Here is a 19092-nt window from a genome sequence, read left to right on the forward strand (position 1 = left end):
ACCAGTTTGCATTCCCACCAGCAGTGTAAGAGGGGCTCCCCTTTCTCTGCATCCTTGCCAACACTTAATGTTTCTTGTGTCATTAATTTTAGCCATTCTCACAGGTGTCAGGTGGTGTTTCATCATAGTTTTGATGTGCATTTCCCTGATGATGAGTGATGTTGAGCATCTTTTCATGTGTCTATTAGCCATCTGGATGTCTTGTTTGGAAAAATATCAATTCATGTCTTCTGCCCATTTCTTAACTGGATTGTTTGATTTTTGAGTGTTGAGTTTGATAAGTTCTTTATAGATTTTGGATTTTAACCCTTTATCAGATATGTCATTTGCAAATATCTTTTCCCATTCTGTACACTGCCTTTCAGTTTTGTTGATTGTTTCCTTTGCTGTGCAGAAGCTTTTTATCTTGATGAAGTCCCAATAGTTCATTTTTGGTTTTGTTTCCCTTGCCTCCAGTGACGTGACTGGTAAGAAGTTGCTATGGCCAATGTCAAAGAGGTTGCTGTCTGTGTTCTCCTCTAGGATTTTGATGGTTTCCTGTCTCACATTTAGGTTTTTCATCCATTTTGAATTTATTTTTGTGCATGGTGTAAGAAAGTGGTTCAGTTTCATTCTTCTGCATGTAGCTGTCCAGTTTTCCCAACACCATTTGTTGAAGAGACTGTCTTTTTTCCATTGGATATTCTTTCCTGCTCTATTGAAGATTAGTTAACCATATAGTTGTGGGTTCTTACTTTACCTCTTGAAGATTGTTATTGCTTTGTTTATGTGTTTGTGGATCCCTGGATTAAATCTGTGAAACCTGTCTTCCCTGCTAAATATGGTCTCTGATGTAGTCACTATTTTTTTCCTTGTTTTTATTTTTAAGCCTGGTTTCCTAGGGGTTGTCCTTGCATCTGCATAACTTAGTGTTCAGCCAGAGATTGGTCAGAGATTGTGCCCAAGAACCTTGAGCCAGAAAGGCTTTTCTCGGCTTATGGTTCTATGTGTGGACTAGGGACTGCAGGCTGTTTTTTTTTTTTTTTTTTTTAATTGGAGTTCAATTTGCCAACATATAGCATAACACCCAGTGCTCATCCCATCAAGTGCCCCCCTCAGTGCCCATCACCCAGTCACCCCCACCCCCCGCCCACCTCCCCTTCTACCACCCCTTGTTCGTTTACCAGAGTTAGGTGTCTCTCGTGTTCTGTCTCCCTCTCCAATATTTCCCACTCATTTTCTCTCCTTTCCCCTTTATTCCCTTTCACTATTTTTTTATATTCCCCAAATGAATGAGACCATATAATGTTTGTCCTTCTCTGATTGACTTATTTCACTCAGCATAATACCCTCCAGTTCCATCCACGTCGAAGCAAATGGTGGGTATTTGTTGTTTCTTTTTTTTTTTTTTTAAGTATTTGTTGTTTCTAATGGCTGAGGAATATTCCATCGTATACAGAGACCACATCTTCTTTATCCATCATCTGTTGATAAACACTGAGGCTCCTTCCACAGTGTGGCTATTGTGGACATTGCTGCTGTGAACATTGGGGTGCAGGTGCTGCAGGCTGTTTTTAAGCCTACCTTGGATTTTACTTTTTGCCAGCCTCTCTTATGTTACCATTACAGGTGTGCTCCATTGGCCAGAGAGGTGTGGGTGGCTCGAGGCCTCTCTGGTCGCTGTTGTGCATGCACTCCCCTCTAGTTAACCCAGGATATGTGGAGAGCTCATCAGACCTTCTCTGGCTATCTCATCCCCTGGAACTCCTCTGTTAAATCCTTGCCTAGTGTGCCAGTCCATTGCATGCTTCCAAAAGTGCTGAAATCTCAGCTCAGCAGTACTGCTGGTTATCCTTGTTCCCCCCCTCCCCACCCCAGCTCTCCCCCCAGCCCCATTCTTGATATTATAGGACAATGTTCCAAATTCAGTGAGCCCCTTTTGGCAGTGGCAGTGAAGCAGCTGGTTTTCACAGCCTGCCTCACCCTGGTTGAACTATTGCAACTGATAGAGCCGGGAACTTGAGTAACAGGAGCAGCCCCAGGCAAGGACACCACAGACTCACGCTGTTCAGTAATTTTCACATATATGTTTCTTTGTTGTATACCTTTGATTGATTTTCAGAGTGATGAAGTGGTTGTTTTCGACAGTTTTGTCTAGCTTTATAGCTGTCTTGCCTGTCACCCTGTCATGCATAAAGCCAGAAGTCTGTAAAAATCTCCATCAGTCTAATTAACTCTTCAAATATTGCTGCTTCTACATTTTATTTAGTATGTCACCTGGAGCTCCTATTAGTGGTCTGTGGGACCTTCTTATTCTTCTCTCTGTGCATCTTGACCTCTTGTTCATATTTTCCATCTCTTCCTCTCTATGCTGTCTTCTGGGTGAATTCCTCAGATCTCTCTTCTGATTCACTAACTTTCTCTGCAGGCGTGTCCATCTACTATTGGATTCATTAATCGTGTTATTAATTTGACTTTTTTCTTTCAGTTCTGGAAACCAGGTTTGGTTCCTTTATATCTTTCTCGTCTTTTATTTGAAGCTTATGTCTCCTATGTCTTCAGTTTTTTCTTATAAGGTTTATAAGTTTGAAACACAGTTTAAAAGCTAATCTGAAAAAAAAAGCTAATCTGTTTTAGGTAAGGTAACACCAGCAGCTGTGACAGATCAAGCTTGCCTTCTCAATGGCTTAACTTAACAAAAGCTTAGGTTTTGTCTATATCACAGTTTGCATTATTATTATCTATTGCTGCGTAACCTATTACCCTCAAACACAGTGTCTTAAAACAAGTACTTATTATCTCACCATCTCTGTGGGTCTGGAATCTGAGTGCAGCGTAGGTGCTCTCTGGATCAGGTGACTCATGTGGCTTCAGTTAAGGTGTTGGCCGGGGCTGTAGTCATCTCAAGGCTTGATTGGAGCAATATCTGCTTCCTCACTCACTCACGTGGCTCTTGGCAGGCCTCAGATCCTCACTGGCTATCGGCCAGAGTCATCAGTTTTTTGACATGTGGGACTCACCACAGGGCTACTCCTAACATAATAGCTTGCTTCTCCCAGAACAAAGATCTGAGAGAAAGAGAGTGTCCAAGATGGAAGCCTAGTCTTTTTGCAATCTAATCTCAGAAGTGCCATCCCGTTGTATCTACCGTGTTCTGTTCATTACGATAAGTCCAGTCCACACTCGAGAGGAGGGGACTGCACAGGGCATTAATGCCAGCAGGTACAGATCATCAGGGCCTGTGTCCGAGGTAGGGCACCACATGGTCTGGTGCGACCTCATCTTCAGTGGGGCTTTATCTGTGAGGATCCTGAACAGCCTGGGTTAGGAGCGGGTCCCTCAGAAAATATTTTGCAGTTGCTTCTGTTAGACTGTTCTTGGCTTGTGATCATTTTATGTCAACTTTTAATTTTCAGGGAGGTGTCTGGGCCACACAGGCCCACAGGCCCACAGAACCCAGTGTCTGTATGAGGACCAGCTTGTGGGTACAAAAATTTTATGAGATTAGCCCACTTTTCCCTCTCTTCAGTGCCTAGACTACAGACAAGGTCCCTGTCATCAGCCTGTGCTGATAATTGATTTCTTTTTTCTTTTTTTTTTTTAGTTTACCTTTCATGACAGGTATTTTCCACTTTCCTACCTTTATGGAGGTTCTCATTTCTGATGCTGTGTTTCATGTGGACCCAACGCCTTACTCCTGCGTCCAAGTGGGTGTTGATACCTAAGCCCTTTGGTCCTTCAGGCCAGCAGCCCATGCCCCCACCTCCCACCACCACTGGGCTGTTTGCAGCCCTGACTCACACAGTTAATATTCTGATTTCCCCATCTCTTCTCTGCTTTTGTCCCCTGGGGACATATCTTGCTTTCTTGTGAGCTCAGCTATGCATATAAAACATTTCTTATATTTTATCCAATGTTTTAGAGTGTTTTGAAATGGGAGCATTTTCCAAGGTTAGCTAAACTAAATGACACAGGTAAAGGATACAGGATGTTGCCCAGCCCCCAGATGAACCCAGTGACTCTAGCGCAGACAATTTGCAATTAGACCCAAGCAAAGTATGTTCTTCGAAACATCCCACACCCTTGGAGATGTTTACTGATCCTGAGCCTGGTGTGGACAGAGGCTAACGTTCCATTTTCTTTTTTTGTTTTTAAGGTTATTTATTTAATTATTCATGATAGTCACAGAGAGAGGAGAGAGAGGCAGAGACACAGGCAGAGGGAGAAGCAGGCTCCATGCCGGGAGCCCGACGCAGGACTCGATCCCGGGATCCCGGGATGGCGCCCTGGGCCAAAGGCAGGCGCCAAACTGCTGAGCCACCCAGGGATCCCCAGGTTCCCATTTTCTAAGAGGATTCTTTGACTTTGACTCTACAGAAAGCGGGTGTGGGGGCAGCAGGCTGGAAGGCAGTTCAGCACAGCACGATGTTACAGTTTTATAATCACGATACAGTAAAGATCAGCACAGGTGCAAAATTCCTTTGGGAGTCTCTACAAGTCTGTATTTCCCTTGGGACCTGGTACCCTGTGGGAACTTCCAAAGCTCCTCTTGGCCAGTAGAGACGGAAGGCGTGTGGCCCCAGGGAGTTTCTCACCTTCCCTCTGTCTGCCTTGGGTGGAGTTGGGCACAGGAATTGCATATGGTTGGGACTTCAAGAGCTTCAGAGACCCTGGGAAGGAGCGGCCCCTGAAAGGTATCGTCGCTGTGATTTATGAATCTCTTACTACTAAGAGTAGTCTACTATGTCTACTGGGCACCCGCTATATGCCAGATATTATGGGTAATACTTTACACACAGAAGAGGCTTGGAGATACTGAGATAGCCGCAGAATGAGATTCCTTCCATCTGTGGTATCCAAAGTTGAGACCAGAATGCTCTCTACTGGGGTTAGATCAACTGTCCTGTGCCCCAGGAGGGATCCTCTGAGATGGATTGGTTCTACTTGGGGACTGTCTTGATCCTGGCCTAGAAATAGCAGGAGTTCGATCAACTTCGGAGCTGTGGGAAATACTCTGGCACTGCTGGTCCTTTGTACCCCAGACGTCCCGAGATAGGAAACCGGAAGGTGGGCTTGCAGAGGGTCGTGACGAAAGCCACAGCTGCCACAGGAGTATGGCTTGTGCCAAACATGACACAATTTAACTTCTACAGGATCTCAAATTGATTTTTCCGTGACCTATGATTTCCGTACACTTGTAATGAAGTTCCCATAGTACAAGCTGCAGAAAGAAGTCCAGACACTCCTTTTTGATTTCCTGGGCCCACACTCGAACCACAGAATCTGAGTTTCCAGCCAATTTTGTCCCTGAGCTTCAAAACAGCCAAAGCAAAGAGAAACATATAATTAGAGAGCCCTGGGTTCAGAGCCTGGGGGTGGAGCTTGAGTTAATGTAGTTTTAAAAGGTCCCCAGGAGAGTCTGATCGAGCCTGGCAAAAGAGCCAGGACACCTGGTAGTTAACTTTGGTAAGTCGCTCACAGGCTGGGCGTTGCTGGTCAAGTCATCTGCTCTCTCTGAGCCTTAGTTTGCCCATCAGTAGAACGGGATGGAAACTTCTGTTCAATTTGAGGTAGAATTTAGTGATACCATGTTATGCTTTGGAGGCGGGGTTATGGAAACATTGAGCTGCATGTTACACACGTGGTCAAGCCACCTCTTTATCTGTTGATTGCACATCAATATGATGCTGTGAATCTTCCCTGGGAGGTGTCATAAGATGCGGCCAGGGGACATTTGCTATGACATTTATCCATGATCCGTGACATCCTCCAATGGCCTCTCCATAATCATTCATGGGGGGATTTCTCTTAGGATCAGTAACAGGAATAGCTGTGGTTCTTTTGAGTGGTGGCCTATTTCCAGGTAGGTCCTGAGACCTTCACCTGCCACACTGACCGAGGGCTTGGTATGTACCAGTACCTGCATCAAGTGCCTCCCATGTTTTCCTTTGAGTCCCCTAAATAGCCCCATGAAGATGGTACCCTTATCATTCCCATTGGGCAGGTGATTCAACTGGGGCCCCAAAGTTTTAAGTAGCTTCCCCAGGCCACACTACTAGGAGGTGGCAGGGCCAGCTCTTGAGTCTAGGTGGGTCTCCCCCTGCTAGCCTGTGCAGGCAACCTGCAGGCTGTACTCCTATGATGCTTTGGCTGCTCGGAAGCTCGGGGTCAAATGTGCACCTATCCTGTGCTCTGGGTGAAGAGCTTATCCCTGGGACCACCCACCTTTTTTTTTTCCTTCGTGCAAATTTGCTCAGATAATATGAATAGAAGCTCAATCTCTGTAGTATATTTAGTCTCAGTGCAGTGCAATGGGACACGGTTCCATGAACAGAATTTTTGTTTTGCATTTTTCTTAGTTGCTTTGATTTTTTTTTTTTAAACACCATGGGTTCTGTACCGCAAAATATAGGAACAAAAACAAGAACCTCCGTCAGCAATGGCTGAACTTGCCTTAGAGGATGAAGGCAGGGGAAGCAGCAGGCCAAATCAGAACCCGAGGGAGTGGGCAGAAGGTGGGAGAAGGTTTACAACACTCGAAGGTTAATAATTTTTCCTTGATCACTTACCCATTGATTTCTTCCCAGCCTCACGGTATGGATCTCTATAGGTTGCTGTCAATCCATTTTGTGATGTGATGGGTCATACATAATAAAATGAGAGGTGGCCTTCCCTGCAGTTCCCCACGTCCATGCTGGGCTGGAGGGTGGGTGTCCCTGACACCTTCAGGGGGAGGTGAAAGAAATGGGAGGGGTTGGGGCTTGGTGCAGAGGGAGATAGGGTGGTCCTGGAAGCCTGGGAAGGCAGACACGGGGGGAGGTAACACTAGACCCCGAGGCAGGCCTTGGGGAGCAGCACAGGGCAGAGGCGCCTCCACCTTCCTGCGCCCCGACGGAGGGTCTCTTCCTCCGAAAGCAGGCGGCACACAGCCCGCGCACATCTGGTATGTCGGAGGCACCGCTTTCCTCCCAGAGCCCCAGTAACACCCCCCCCCCGTCCCCCCGCAGCTCAGTGAGGAGCTGAACCAGCAGCTGGAGGCCGTGTGCGGGTCCGTGTTTGGGGAGCTGGAGTCGCAGGCGGTGGACGCCCTGGACCTGCCCGGCTGTTTCCGTATGCGGAGCCACAGCTACCTCCGGGCCATCCAGGCCGGCTGCTCTCAAGACGACGACTGCCTGCCCCTCCTCGCCGCCCCCGCCTCTGTCTCAGGGAGGCCCGGCTCCTGTGAGTGCGCCCTCCTGGGGCCCGGCCCGGCCAGGGCTGCGTGACCTGGGCGGCCGCTCGCCTCTCTGGGCCGGATGAGGCGGAGCTCGAGCCTTGGCGCGGGGTGCGCGGGCGGCCTGGGTCCTCTGGCGCCCCAAGGGTGTGGGTGGGGGCGGCTGACGCCCGCTGGGACACCCCCGGACACCTGCTGGGACACCCACTGGGATGCCCCCTGGGACAACCCCAGACACCCCCTGGGACACCTGCTGGGACACCCCTCCAGACACCCGCTGGGACGTCCCTGGGAAACCCCCGGGACACCTGCTGGGACACCCACTGGGCCACCTCCTGAGACACTCACTGGGCCACCCCCTGAGACACCCCCCGGGACACCCACTGGGACACCCCTTGAGACACCCCAGGGACACCCACTGGGACACCCCCTGGGCCCCCCCCCGGGCCACCCACTGGGACATCTGCTGGGCCACCCCCTGGGCCAGCCTCTGGGCCACCTGCTGGGCCACCTCCTGAGACACCCCCCGGGACACCCACTGGGACACCCCTTGAGACACCCCTAGGGACACTCCCCGGGCCACCCACTGGGACACCCACTGGGCCACCCCCGGGACACCCTCTGGGTCACCCCCTGGGCCACCCACTGGGCCACCCCCTGAGACACCCACTGGGATGCCCCTTGAGACACCCCTAGGGCCACCCCCCGGGCCACCCCTCTGGGCCACCTGCTGGGCCACCCTCTGGGACACCCTCTGGGCCACCCACTGGGCCACCCCCTGAGACACCCCCCAGGACACCCACTGGGACACCCCCTGGACACCCCCCAGGCCACCCCTGGGACACCCCCTGAGCCATCCCCTGGGACACCCCCCGGACGCCCCCGGGACACCCGGGACACCCGGCTCACCCGCCGCCTTCCCGCCGCAGCCTTCAACTTCCGGAAGGCCCCGTCCCCCATCCCGCCGGGCAGCCAGGCCCCGCCGCGCATCTCCATCACCGCCCAGAGCAGCACCGACTCTGCCCACGAGAGCTTCTCGGCCGCCGAGGGCCCTGCGCGGCGCTGCAGCTCTGCCGACGGGCTGGACGGGCCCGCCCTGGGCGCGCGCACCCTGGACCTGGCGCCCGTGCCCCCCCGGGCCGGGCCCAAGCCCCCCACACTCATCATCAAGACCATCCCAGGCAGGGAGGAGCTGCGGAGCCTGGCGCGCCAGCGCAAGTGGCGGCCGTCCATAGGGGTGCAGGTAGGGGAGGGGGGCTGAGAGGGTGGGGGCGGCCTCCCCGGTGCTCAGGGCTTTCCTCCTGCTTCCCGAGCTGCTGAGGGGGTGGGGGCAGGACCGCCAACCCCAGGGCCAGCCCGTGCCCTCGGCACCCTTCCTTTCCGTGAACACCACCTCACCAGGGGTGTGGAGTGGGGGGGCCCTCTTGACCTCCTGGGTCCCTGTACTTGCTTGGGCCCCCTGGCTGGGGGCCTGGCCTCCACTCACACTGCCCCCCCCCCGGGTGCCTGCGTCCCTGGTCTAGCCCTGGCCCTGACTCCCCTGATCCTGCCCCAGGTGGAGACTATCTCAGACTCGGACACTGAGAACCGGAGTCGAAGAGAGTTCCACTCCATCGGTGTCCAGGTGGAGGATGACAAGAGGTAGGTCTGGGTGCGGCCTTCTCAGGTTTGGGGCGGGAGAAGCGGCTGCCCAGCCCTCCCCGCTCGCTCGGCCTGCTCCCCCTCCTTCGGGTCGCCAGGGCAGTCATCAGACCTAAAGGGAGTTCTCTTCCCACCCCTGCCTGCCTCGGGCTCCAGAGGGATGGGAGTGTTGGGGGAAGGGGACGCTGGGGAGAGGTGACTGCTAGGTGCCAAGCAGGGCCTCCTACAATTGTCCTTCCGGGGGATAGCAGCATTTTTCCCGTCCCCTGTTGCTCCCTGTGGTGTCCGAGTATGTGGACTGAGAAATGCGTCAGCCTGAACACTGCCTCCCGGGGTCCCTGGGCCAATGTAATGCTGCTCACCCAGCGTGCAACCCGTCAGGGCCCCTGTTACATGCATGCGCGAGTCTGTGACATACCGAGATGGTCAGATTACAGCAGCCACGGGTGTGGCCTTCGGTGGCCCCAGAAACCCGGTTTCCTTAATTTCCAGCTGCAGACTCAGCACGTGGGGTGCTGGGAGGAGTCCCCCAGTCTTTGGCTTCCTGTGCGAAGACGCTTTCTTTAGCGACCAGGTGGCAGTGCCGCAGTGGCCCGTCTGCCCCCTGGGCTGCAGGGCCCCCAGGCCAGCGGCCTTGAGTGGGGCGGCCATCAGAGTTTCATGTAATCCGTGTTGCCCGGGAGGGATACGACCAGGGTCCTAGTAGCAGCCCCTCATAGCTCTGTTCCCAGTTGCCATCACTGGGCCCTTCCCCTAAGTCCCCCTGTGTGCGTGTGTGTGCACGGTCACATGTGCATGGTCACGTCTCCTTGGGGTTCCTGTGGGCTCCAGCTGTGTTCTCCGTGCATCCTCCAGCCCCCCGCAGGCCCTTATGCTCTTCAGGCTGTAAATGCCTCCATCAAGGGTGACAGCTGTCTTATTGCCCCCATCATTCCTGAAAGCTACTGTCCTACAAACTCTTTTTTTTTTTTTTTAAGATTTATGTATTAGGGTGCCTTGGTGGTTTCGTCGGTTAAGTGTCCAACTCTTGGTTTTGGCTCAGGTCGTGATCTCAGGGTCATGAGATTGCACCCTGCGTGAGGCTCTGTGCTCAGTGGGGAGTTGTCTGTGTGGCACTCCCTCTCTGCTCTTAGGCCTGTCCCCCCTCAAATAAATAAATAAATAAATGAAGATTTTATTTATTTATTTGAGAGACAGAGGAGAGAGCATGTGAGTGAGCGGAGGGGGGCAGAGGGTGAGAGAATTCTTAGCCAGGAGCCTTATGTGGGGCTCCATCCTCTGACCCCTTAGATCACAACCTGAGCCAAAACCACGAGAGCTCAGCCGACTGGGCCACCCAGGCGTCCCTCCTTCCAACTCTTAATATTCCCCAAAGATCCCAGAGAACCAGAACTTTATGGCCAGCCCAGTTTGCAGGTCGATGGCCTGAGTTCTTGAGGGGTGGGTGGCAGATGTGGAGGGATGCAGCTGTGCGTGGAGCACACTTCCCCCAACTCTATTGCTGCCCCCGGCGCCCGAAACCAAGCCCGTTACCCCCACTCACACGCTACGGGATAGTCTGTAATGGGATATTGTCATATATTATGGGGAGGATATGAAAGAAGAAAGCTAAGAGAGAAGGGATCCCGTGTGGGGTGAGCAGATGACATTTAAGCTGGGACTCCAGGATTGAGTAGGACGCTCAGCTGATGACTGGGGGTGGAAGCGTCGCAGGAGGAGGGAGCAGCACACGACAAGGCGCTGGGGCAGGGCAGCGTTTACACACAGCAAGAACCGAAAGAAGGTTCCGGGGCTGGCGTGGGGTGGGACGGGGCAGTGGTGAGGGAGTGGATCGGAGAAGAGGCGGGCGCCGGGTCACGCAGAGCATGGGCGTGATAAGGAACTGGAATTTAATTATAACTGATGAGTAGCCATTAAAGGGTGAAAGGAGCATGACAGGGTCTAATTTATGTTTACAGAAGATCACTAGCTGCTAAGTGGAGAATGAATTCGAGGGAAATAATAGCGAGGACGCGGAGGCGAGTAAGCAGGAGTGTGTCCTGATGCGCAAGAAAGGGGACGGTCTTTTGCCTTGTGGAGGATCTAGGATCTTTTCTCCTATTGTCGTTGGTGACCGGGCACCACCCGCATGGGGAGGATGCAAAGCTTTATACGCTGATCTCTGTGTTTTGCTTCTGTGTCTTACTGGGACGCATAATCTATCTGAAAATCATGATGGGTTTTAGTCAGGCATGTTTTTTGTAAATGAGGATTTTTCTTTCTTCTTTTGAGAGAGAGAGTGAGACAGAGCATGTGTGCAAGTGAGGGGGAGAGAGAATTTTAAGGGGGGCCCCGAGCTGGGCGTGACACGAGGCTCGATCTCGCCACCCTGAGATCACGACCTGAGCCAAATCACGAGTTAGATGCTCCACTGCCTAGCCGTACAGGTGCCCTGTAGGTTTTACTTCTCTTTCTTTTTCAACAGAAAATGAGACCGGAATTTTATCGGATGCTCTTTCAGAATCTACTTAGATGACCATAGATTTTCTCCATTCGTCTATAATGTGATTTATGTTAATAGATTTTCCATGTTGGTCCATTATTTCATTCCTGGGATGAACCCTGCTTGATGCTATTATCAGTTTGGATTAAGTTTGGCTGTAACAGGACCTCAGTAGCATCTTAAGTGTGTGTGTCTCTCTCACTTAGAAAAAGAAGCAGCAGGGCTCCTGGGGCGCTCAGTGGTGGAGCGTCTGCCTTCGGCTCAGGTTGTCATCCTGGGGTCCCGGGATCGAGTCCTGCATCGAGCTCCCTGCATGGAGCCTGCTTCTCCCTTTGCCTCTCTCTCTTTCTCTCTCTCTGGGTCTCTCGTGAATAAACAAATAACATCTTTATTTTTTTTAAAGGTTAAGTTGTAAGTTTTTTTAAGATTTATTTATTTATTTGTTCATGATAGACATAGAGAGAGAGAGGCAGAGACACAGGAGGAGGGAGAAGCAGGCTCCATGCAGGGAGCCTGACGTGGGACTCGATCCCGGGTCTCCGGGGTCACGCCCTGGGCCGAAGGCAGGGGCTAAACTGCTGAGCCACCTGGGCTGCCCTGATGAGACATTTTTAATACAACTCTCTCAGAACTGGCAAATCAAGCATTTGAGATATATAATGTAGAAGTCCGATCATCTATGTAAGAATTGCATATATATGACTGAGGAAGCCTCAACAAATTCTAAGGAATAAAAACATCGTACAGAATGCATAGTGTTACCACATGCAGCAAATTTAGAAATCGGTAGTGCAAAAGGTACCTCCCCAACCCTTCCCCCTGCCAAAATTTGGAAACTAAAAAAAAAAAAAAAAAAAAAAAATCTTCAAAATAATTCATCAATGAGAAAGGAAATTGTGTTAATGGCTACAAGCTATTCAAAACGGAACATTGGAAATACTGCACCTCAAAACTTATGAGGTGCAGCCCTAGTAGGATAGTTAAAGGGAAATTTATAGCCTTAAAAACACATGTTAAAAAATGAGTTTTCTCATTTTCTCATTTTCATTTTCAGAGGCTGTAAAAAAGACAAAGATGGTAGGAGGGAGAAAATAAAGATAAAAGACAAAGAAACAATAGAGATGCTAACTGATGCCAAAAGCTAGTTTTTTAAAAGACTGATAAAATACAACTTTAAAAATATATTAAGAGGTGACTGGGTGGCTCAGTTGGTTCAGTACGTGACTCTTGATTTCGGCTCAGGTCATGATCTCAAGGTCATGAGATCGAGCCCCATGACGGCTCTGTGCCAGGTAAGGAGCATGCTTAAAATTCTCTCTCTCCGTCTCCCTCTGCCCTGCCCTGCCCACTTGTGCACACACTCTCTCCCTATCTCTCTCTAAAAAAAATAAAATAAAATGAAACGAAGTCATTTTTCATTAATTAATAAATAAGAATATGTTAAAATGAGAAGATATACAAACCCCGGACAACACTGATCGAGAAATAGAGGTAAAACATACATATATGGAATTTAGGAATGAAAAGAGGGGACATAAGCCATAGATACAATAAAAACTTATAAAATCATAACACTAAAAAAAAAAACCATAACACTATGACAAAGAATATCTGTGCCAAAAATGTTTGAAAACTGTCAAAATTTGTAAAATGGCCCATTTTCCTGAAAAATATAAAAGACCAAAATTGACTCAAGAAGAAAAAGAAAATCAGATAGGGGGCAGCCTGGGTGGCTCAGCGGTTTAGCGCCTGCTTTCGGCCCAGGGCGTGATCCTGAAGACCCAGGATCGAGTCCCGCGTCCAGCTCCCTGCATGGAGCCTGCTTCTCCCTCTGCCTGCGTCTCTGCCTCTCTCTCTCTCTCTGTCTCTCACGAGTAAATAAATAAAATATTTTTTAAAAAAAGAAAATAGGATAAGTCAATAGCCACAAAAGAAACTAAAGCTGTGTGATTCCCCGTGTTTCTCCTATTCCCAAAAGGCATCGGGCCTAGACAGTTTTATGGGCAACCTCTACCAAACCTTTAAGGAATAGATCATTCTTACCTGACACAAATTGTTCCAAAGAACAGAAACGCAGAGCATGCTACCAAACTCATTTTAGGAGTCCAGCCTAACCTAAATACCCGAACTGAATAACTGCAATAGAGCAAAATCGTCAGCTAATATTACTTATGAACAGAGACTATAAAAATCTTAAAGGAGGGCCACCTGGGTGGCTCAGTCGGGTAAGCGTCTGCCTTTGGCTCAGGTCATGATCCCAGGTCCTGGGATTGAGTCCTGCCTTGGGCTCTCCCTGCTCCGGGGGAAACTGCTTCTCCCTCTGCCTCTGCCTGCCACTTCCCCTGCGTGTGCTCATTCACTCACTCCCTCTCTTTCTCTCTCTGTCAAATAAATAGATATTTTTTTAGAACTCTTAAAGCAATAGCTATTCAAAAATTCAGTAAAATCTATAAAAAATAATACATCAAGATTATACAAAAACTGCTGGAGTTCCATATGTCCATGTTTCTTTGTCTTTAGCCACAAGAACCCTGTATTGAGCTCTGTGCTCTGCTGACTGTGTTGCTCCCCAACTACGACCATAGACCACTGCCTCTCTTGCAGCTAGATGCCGCCCCTCGATGAGGTTTCAGCCAACGCGATGTGGGAGTGCTGTGTGTAACTTTCAAGGCATCTTTTTTTTTATTTTAAGGATTTTATTTATTTATTCATGAAAGACATACAGAGAGAGAGAGGGGCGGAGGCACAGATAGAGGGAGAAGCAGGCTCCATGCAGGGAGCCCAATGTGGGACTCGATCCCAGGACCCGGGGTCACACCCTGAGCCAGAGGGAGATGCTCAACTGCTGAGCCACCCAGTGTCCCCAAAGCATCCAACTCTTGATTCCAGCTCAGGTCATGATCTCAGGGTTGTGGCACCCTCGGACGGGCTCTGCGCTGGGCATGATGGGGTCTGCTTAAGATTCTCTCTCTCTTTGTGCCCCCCCACCCCTTGCCATACTCACTCTCTCTTAAAAAAAAAAAAGTCTCACCATGATTTTGGATGTGTCATTTCCCCTGGTAATTTTATTAATTTTTTTCTTTATTTTTTATTTTATTCTATTTTATTTTATTTTTTTCTTTAGTTTGAGAGTTCTGTTCAGATGTATTCAGGCTTACGATTGTTATAGCTTTTTCATGGGTTGGTTCTTTTGTCATAAATAGGCTGCTTTTCATCCTTCCTATTGGGTTTTTTTTTTAAGATTTTATTTATTTATTCCCGAGAGACACACGGAGAGAGGCAGAGACACAGGCAGAAGGAGAAGCAGGCTCCATGCAGGGAGCCCGATATGGTACTCGATCCCAGGACCCCAGGATCACACCCTGGGCTGAAGGCAGGTGCTAAACCACTGAGCCACCCAGGGATTCCCCCTTCCTACTGGTTTTTGCCTCAAAGTCTGTTTTGCTTGATTTTGCTATTATGGCTACTTTCTTTTGGTAACTTCCCAAAATATCTTTTATCATCCTTTGATTTTCATCCTCCCTTTATCCTTATGTTTCAGATCTGTTACTTGTGCTGAAATTTACTAAATGTATTTAATCAATTTATCTATATCTTTCATTACTGATTTATTTGGACTTATTTTTATTATCTCTTTAAAAATCTTTTATTTGATATGCTCTTTCTTCATTGTTTATTTTCCCCCCCGCAAATAAGCTCTAGGCCCAACACGGGGCTTGAACTCACACCCCCGAGGTCAGGAGCTGCGTGCTCCGCCGACAGCCAGCCGAGTCCTCTATCATGCTTTTTCTTTGCTCTCCTCCTCTTCCTCCTCTACTTTTCTGCCTTCTATTGAACTGATCACATTTACTTTATTTCTCTTTATCCTTCTACTGGACATTTACATTTTGGTAGTGATTTTTCCTCAAATTTTTAGAAAATATGCCTAATTTAATATTTTTCTGATAAAGTCTAAAAATAGTATTTCCATCCTTCGTAGGCAAACACCAAGAACCTTGGAACACTTTAATTTCCTTCTTAGCTCCCTCCTCCCATCTCCCGTGTTGTATTTGTCTAGTATTCTGATTATAGCTCTTAAAAAAAAATTCTGCCAAATCACTTCGGTTTTTTTTTTTTAAATCTTTTATGGTTTAGTAGTTCAGATTTACAACCACGTTTTAACAATTTATGCATGCACCATCACCTGCCACCGCCCACTCCTTCCTCATGGTTCAGTGTTTTTCATGCCGAAATACGGCCCGAGCTTAGGACCAGTTTTAGAGTTCATGTCTCAGCTTGAAGTTTCTGTGTTTCAGTGGCGGTGCTCGTTGGAACCCACACCCACACACCAAAGCAGCCTCAATGCTCTTATTCTCAGCATCCTACTTCCCGGCCACGTTCCCGAAGCGTGACCTGAGTTTTCCAGTCCACGTTTGTAAGTGAAATGGACCCTTTTCTGGCTGCTGGCTTCCTGCACGGGGTCCCCGTCCAGCTCCCCGGGGTGCACAGGTGTGAGGGCTCCCCTCTCGCCCTCCCTGGGCATCACCATCTAGCCTCTAGCATATGTCTGGCCCAATATCCCCGTTGGCTCACTTGGCTTAGAGTCCCTTTCACTTCGGATTTAGGTTTGTCTTTCCTTTTTGGGAATTTCCCAAAGAGGTTTCGAATTTCCTCTTTGTTTCTAGCACCCGAAGCCTTCTCTCTTCCTATTTTCAAGCGTGGCGCACACTATAGCGGGGACCCCTTTGGACCTTATTTTATCCAGCATCTCCACGTGTTTGGGGGTGGGCGGGTGTGTGAGCGGGAGCTTCTCGAGTCCGTTGCGTCTACCGTACTGCCCAGTTGTCCGGATTAGGTTGATGGCAACAGACACAGAGAGAAGTGGACCGATTGGAGGAGCCCTTTGAAGTGAAGTTGCAGGAGGGCAGGGACAGGCAGAGAGTGGGGTCTCCCTTGCTCCCGTGTAGGTGTTCGTGAGGTCCTGTTGAGGGGAGCTGGGGAGGGGGAGATGGTGTTGGATAAGCGTCTGAAGGACTGGATTGCCCGGGACAGGTGATCACACTGGGAACCCACGGGGGTGACAGGTGGGAAGAGAAGAAATCTGGCGCATCTCTCTGGCCAGGCTCCCTTGCTGGTCCGATGCAGGCGTCCCTAGTTATCCACCTGCACTGTCCTTTCTGTCCCTTATGTCCCTGGCATTTTAAGTCTGACGTACCCCACGCCATGCCCCACATGGTACACAAAAGCGAGCCACGACTACCAGCAGCCTTTCTGGGCAAACATCCAGGAGCCCCCACCTGCTGCCGTCCCATTTCCTTGGACTCCCTTGTCCTTGCTCCCGTCTCACTGTCTCTCTCTGCACGCCGGGCGTACAAACTGCCAGGGAGCAAGGGCGTCTCCTTTTCCATCTTTCAGTGTGTCCCCCGTCAACCCGTTGGATGAAGAACTCCGCTTTATTGCCCCTTGTGCCTGTTGCCAGTGGGCTTGTCCCGGTGCCCATCGTCAGTGGCGACCTGGCTTAGGAATAAATAAATAGGGACGGGTGTTGGTGCGTCTTTACCTCTATTTGCACCTAACCCCCACCCAAGATTCATTTGTCCACGGGTATTTATTGGATCCCTATTATTTGTCCAGTACTTTGTCAGGCACTGAAGATACCGAGGTAAGTGGGGCCAGGCCTCCCTTGCCCCGTGGAGCAGGCTGCCGTGTTAATCCAAGACGCTCCTAAATGACGCAGATGTGTAGCCGTGGTGGTGCCATAGAGGAGAGGTCTGTGCCCGGTGAGAGGGGCGTTGGCCTAGTCGGAGGGATTTGGCAGGGCTTCCCCGAGGAAGTGACATTTGGGCAGAGGTCCCAGTGAACGATTAACACAATTTAACCAAGTGAACAAAAATTAACAAGGTGCAAGTGGGAGAGAAGAGTGTTCCAGGCAGAAGGAACAGCATGCGCTAAGGCCTTGTGGTGGGAGGGAGCACGCCAGCACTGTCGCAGGGCATCCCACTGCACCTGTCTACCCAGCCTCTGCATACTCCGGGCCAGGGTAAAGGAAGGCGTCAAACAAATGTCCTTGCCAAGTATTCGAAGACTCTTCCTGGGCCCTTTAACAACATAGAGACTGTAGGATTTTTTTTCCTCAAACTCTAACTGTGGGGAATCCCCTTGTACCTTTTAACCTCTGGATCTTCCCTACCAAGACCTTATCTCAAGTTCCAGGTTTAGCAAAAAAAGAACAAACAAAAGCCACCAGAAGTTTCGGTTAAATTTGGTTGTCAGATAAACCGTGAAAGCATTTCCAGTACGAGTAGTCCCCATATATTGCACGAGACGCACTGAAAAATCTGTTCTTTATTGGAAATTCAAATTTCACGGCGAGTCCTGTATTTTACCTAACAATCCTATTTATAACCAGCTGAGCCCAAATGGGGCCCCCTGGAGAATTCCATGTAGGAAAGCCGCCCCCTCCCCACTGCCCTTCCTTCGCCTCACGGCCGTGTCTGGGGCCTTGGGAATGGCAGGTTCCGAAAGAGTAGAGCCCCTTGGGCCCCGGCGGGGGGAGCATCCGTCGACATGAGCTCCTAGTCCCAGGACAGTCCTGGGAAAGCAGGTGCGCCGCTGGCAGACCTCAAGCCCTGATGTGGGCGCCGCCCTCAGCTCCGGGGCTTCTTTTTTTAAAAAAATATTTTATTTATTTATTCACAAGAGACAGAGAGAGAGGCAGAGACCCAGGCAGAGGGAGAAGCAGGCTCCCTGAGGGGAGCCCGACACGGGACTCGATTCCAGGACCCCGGGGTCACACCCTGAGCTGAAGACAGATGCTCAGTTCAACCACTGAGCCCCCCGCGCCCCCCCCCCCATTATGTTTAAGCCTCTGCTGCTTCCCGAGAGAGGCAGCCATTGGCTGTGCTTTTGCTGGGCGGTCGCTGTCCCCCCCCGCCCAAGTATTCCCAGCGAAACCTCGTGGCAGCTGCTGGCTGTTCCCCGATCCTTGGACTCGTGTCTCTGGGGACCAGCCGGTTCCTTCCCAGAGCACCCTGTGCCATCCCTCGGAGAATCCCAGTAGAGACGTCTCCGTCAAGTCACCACGCCACAACTTCCAGAATCATCGGGAATGTGGCCACTGTCACCCCACCGTCACGAGGAGTGGTGAGGCCTCCTCGACCTTGTTCAAAAGCTTGGGGAGAAAATACCGTGACGGGCACGGTTACGGGTGAGCGATGATTCGCAGCCGCGGCGGCTTCTATCCTGCGGTTACGGCCGTGGCGAGGATGCCAGCGGACACTGCCAGGTCCAGAACGAAATTAGGGACGTAGGCCCCGGACTGCGGCACCCCAAAGCCTCATCTGTTGTCCTTAGGATTAGGTTTGGCTGTGAGTTACGGAGAACCCCCGGTAGGACAGATGTCTACGTCCCTCTGGCCTGGAAGAGGTGCAGAGTCTGGTGGGTGGGAGCCGGTGGGTGCTGGGCGGCGGCGGGACCCAGGCCCCTCCCGTCTTCTCACTGCTCCCTGGTGCTCGGCTGCCACCTCGTGTTCCCGGACGGCTGCTGGAGTCCAGCTGTCGCGTCTGCATTCCGGCCAGCGGGGAGGACATGCTCATGTCCCACGAGCTAGGACTTGGCCGTGTGGGCTACACCCGGGAGGCGGGTGAAAGAATCATTACTCGGCATGGCCGTGTGTGCAACTTAAACCTGTGGGATCCTGTTACCGAGGAGGGACGGATGGGTCCTGGGGGCTGAGCGGTGGTCCCTGCATCCCGCCTTCCAGCCGAGCCACCCCTGCCACCACCCCCCACCCAACCGC

At 50.6% G+C, this 19092-nt stretch overlaps 1 protein-coding gene across 2 annotated transcripts in view; it reads left to right on the top strand.

Moving 5' to 3' along the window:
• DLGAP3 (DLG associated protein 3) overlaps positions 1–19092 on the top strand; it is a 61713-nt gene that overhangs the window by 34439 nt on the left and 8182 nt on the right. For both annotated transcript variants that reach the window (XM_025419985.3, XM_025419984.3), the window contains exons 6-8: positions 6987–7200; positions 8122–8435; positions 8748–8833. In XM_025419985.3, the coding sequence (XP_025275770.1) occupies positions 6987–7200; positions 8122–8435; positions 8748–8833 (614 nt within the window). The remainder of the gene's footprint in view (positions 1–6986; positions 7201–8121; positions 8436–8747; positions 8834–19092) is intronic.

This window comes from Canis lupus, chromosome 15 (assembly GCF_003254725.2).
Source record: "Canis lupus dingo isolate Sandy chromosome 15, ASM325472v2, whole genome shotgun sequence".
NCBI lineage: Eukaryota > Metazoa > Chordata > Mammalia > Carnivora > Canidae > Canis > Canis lupus.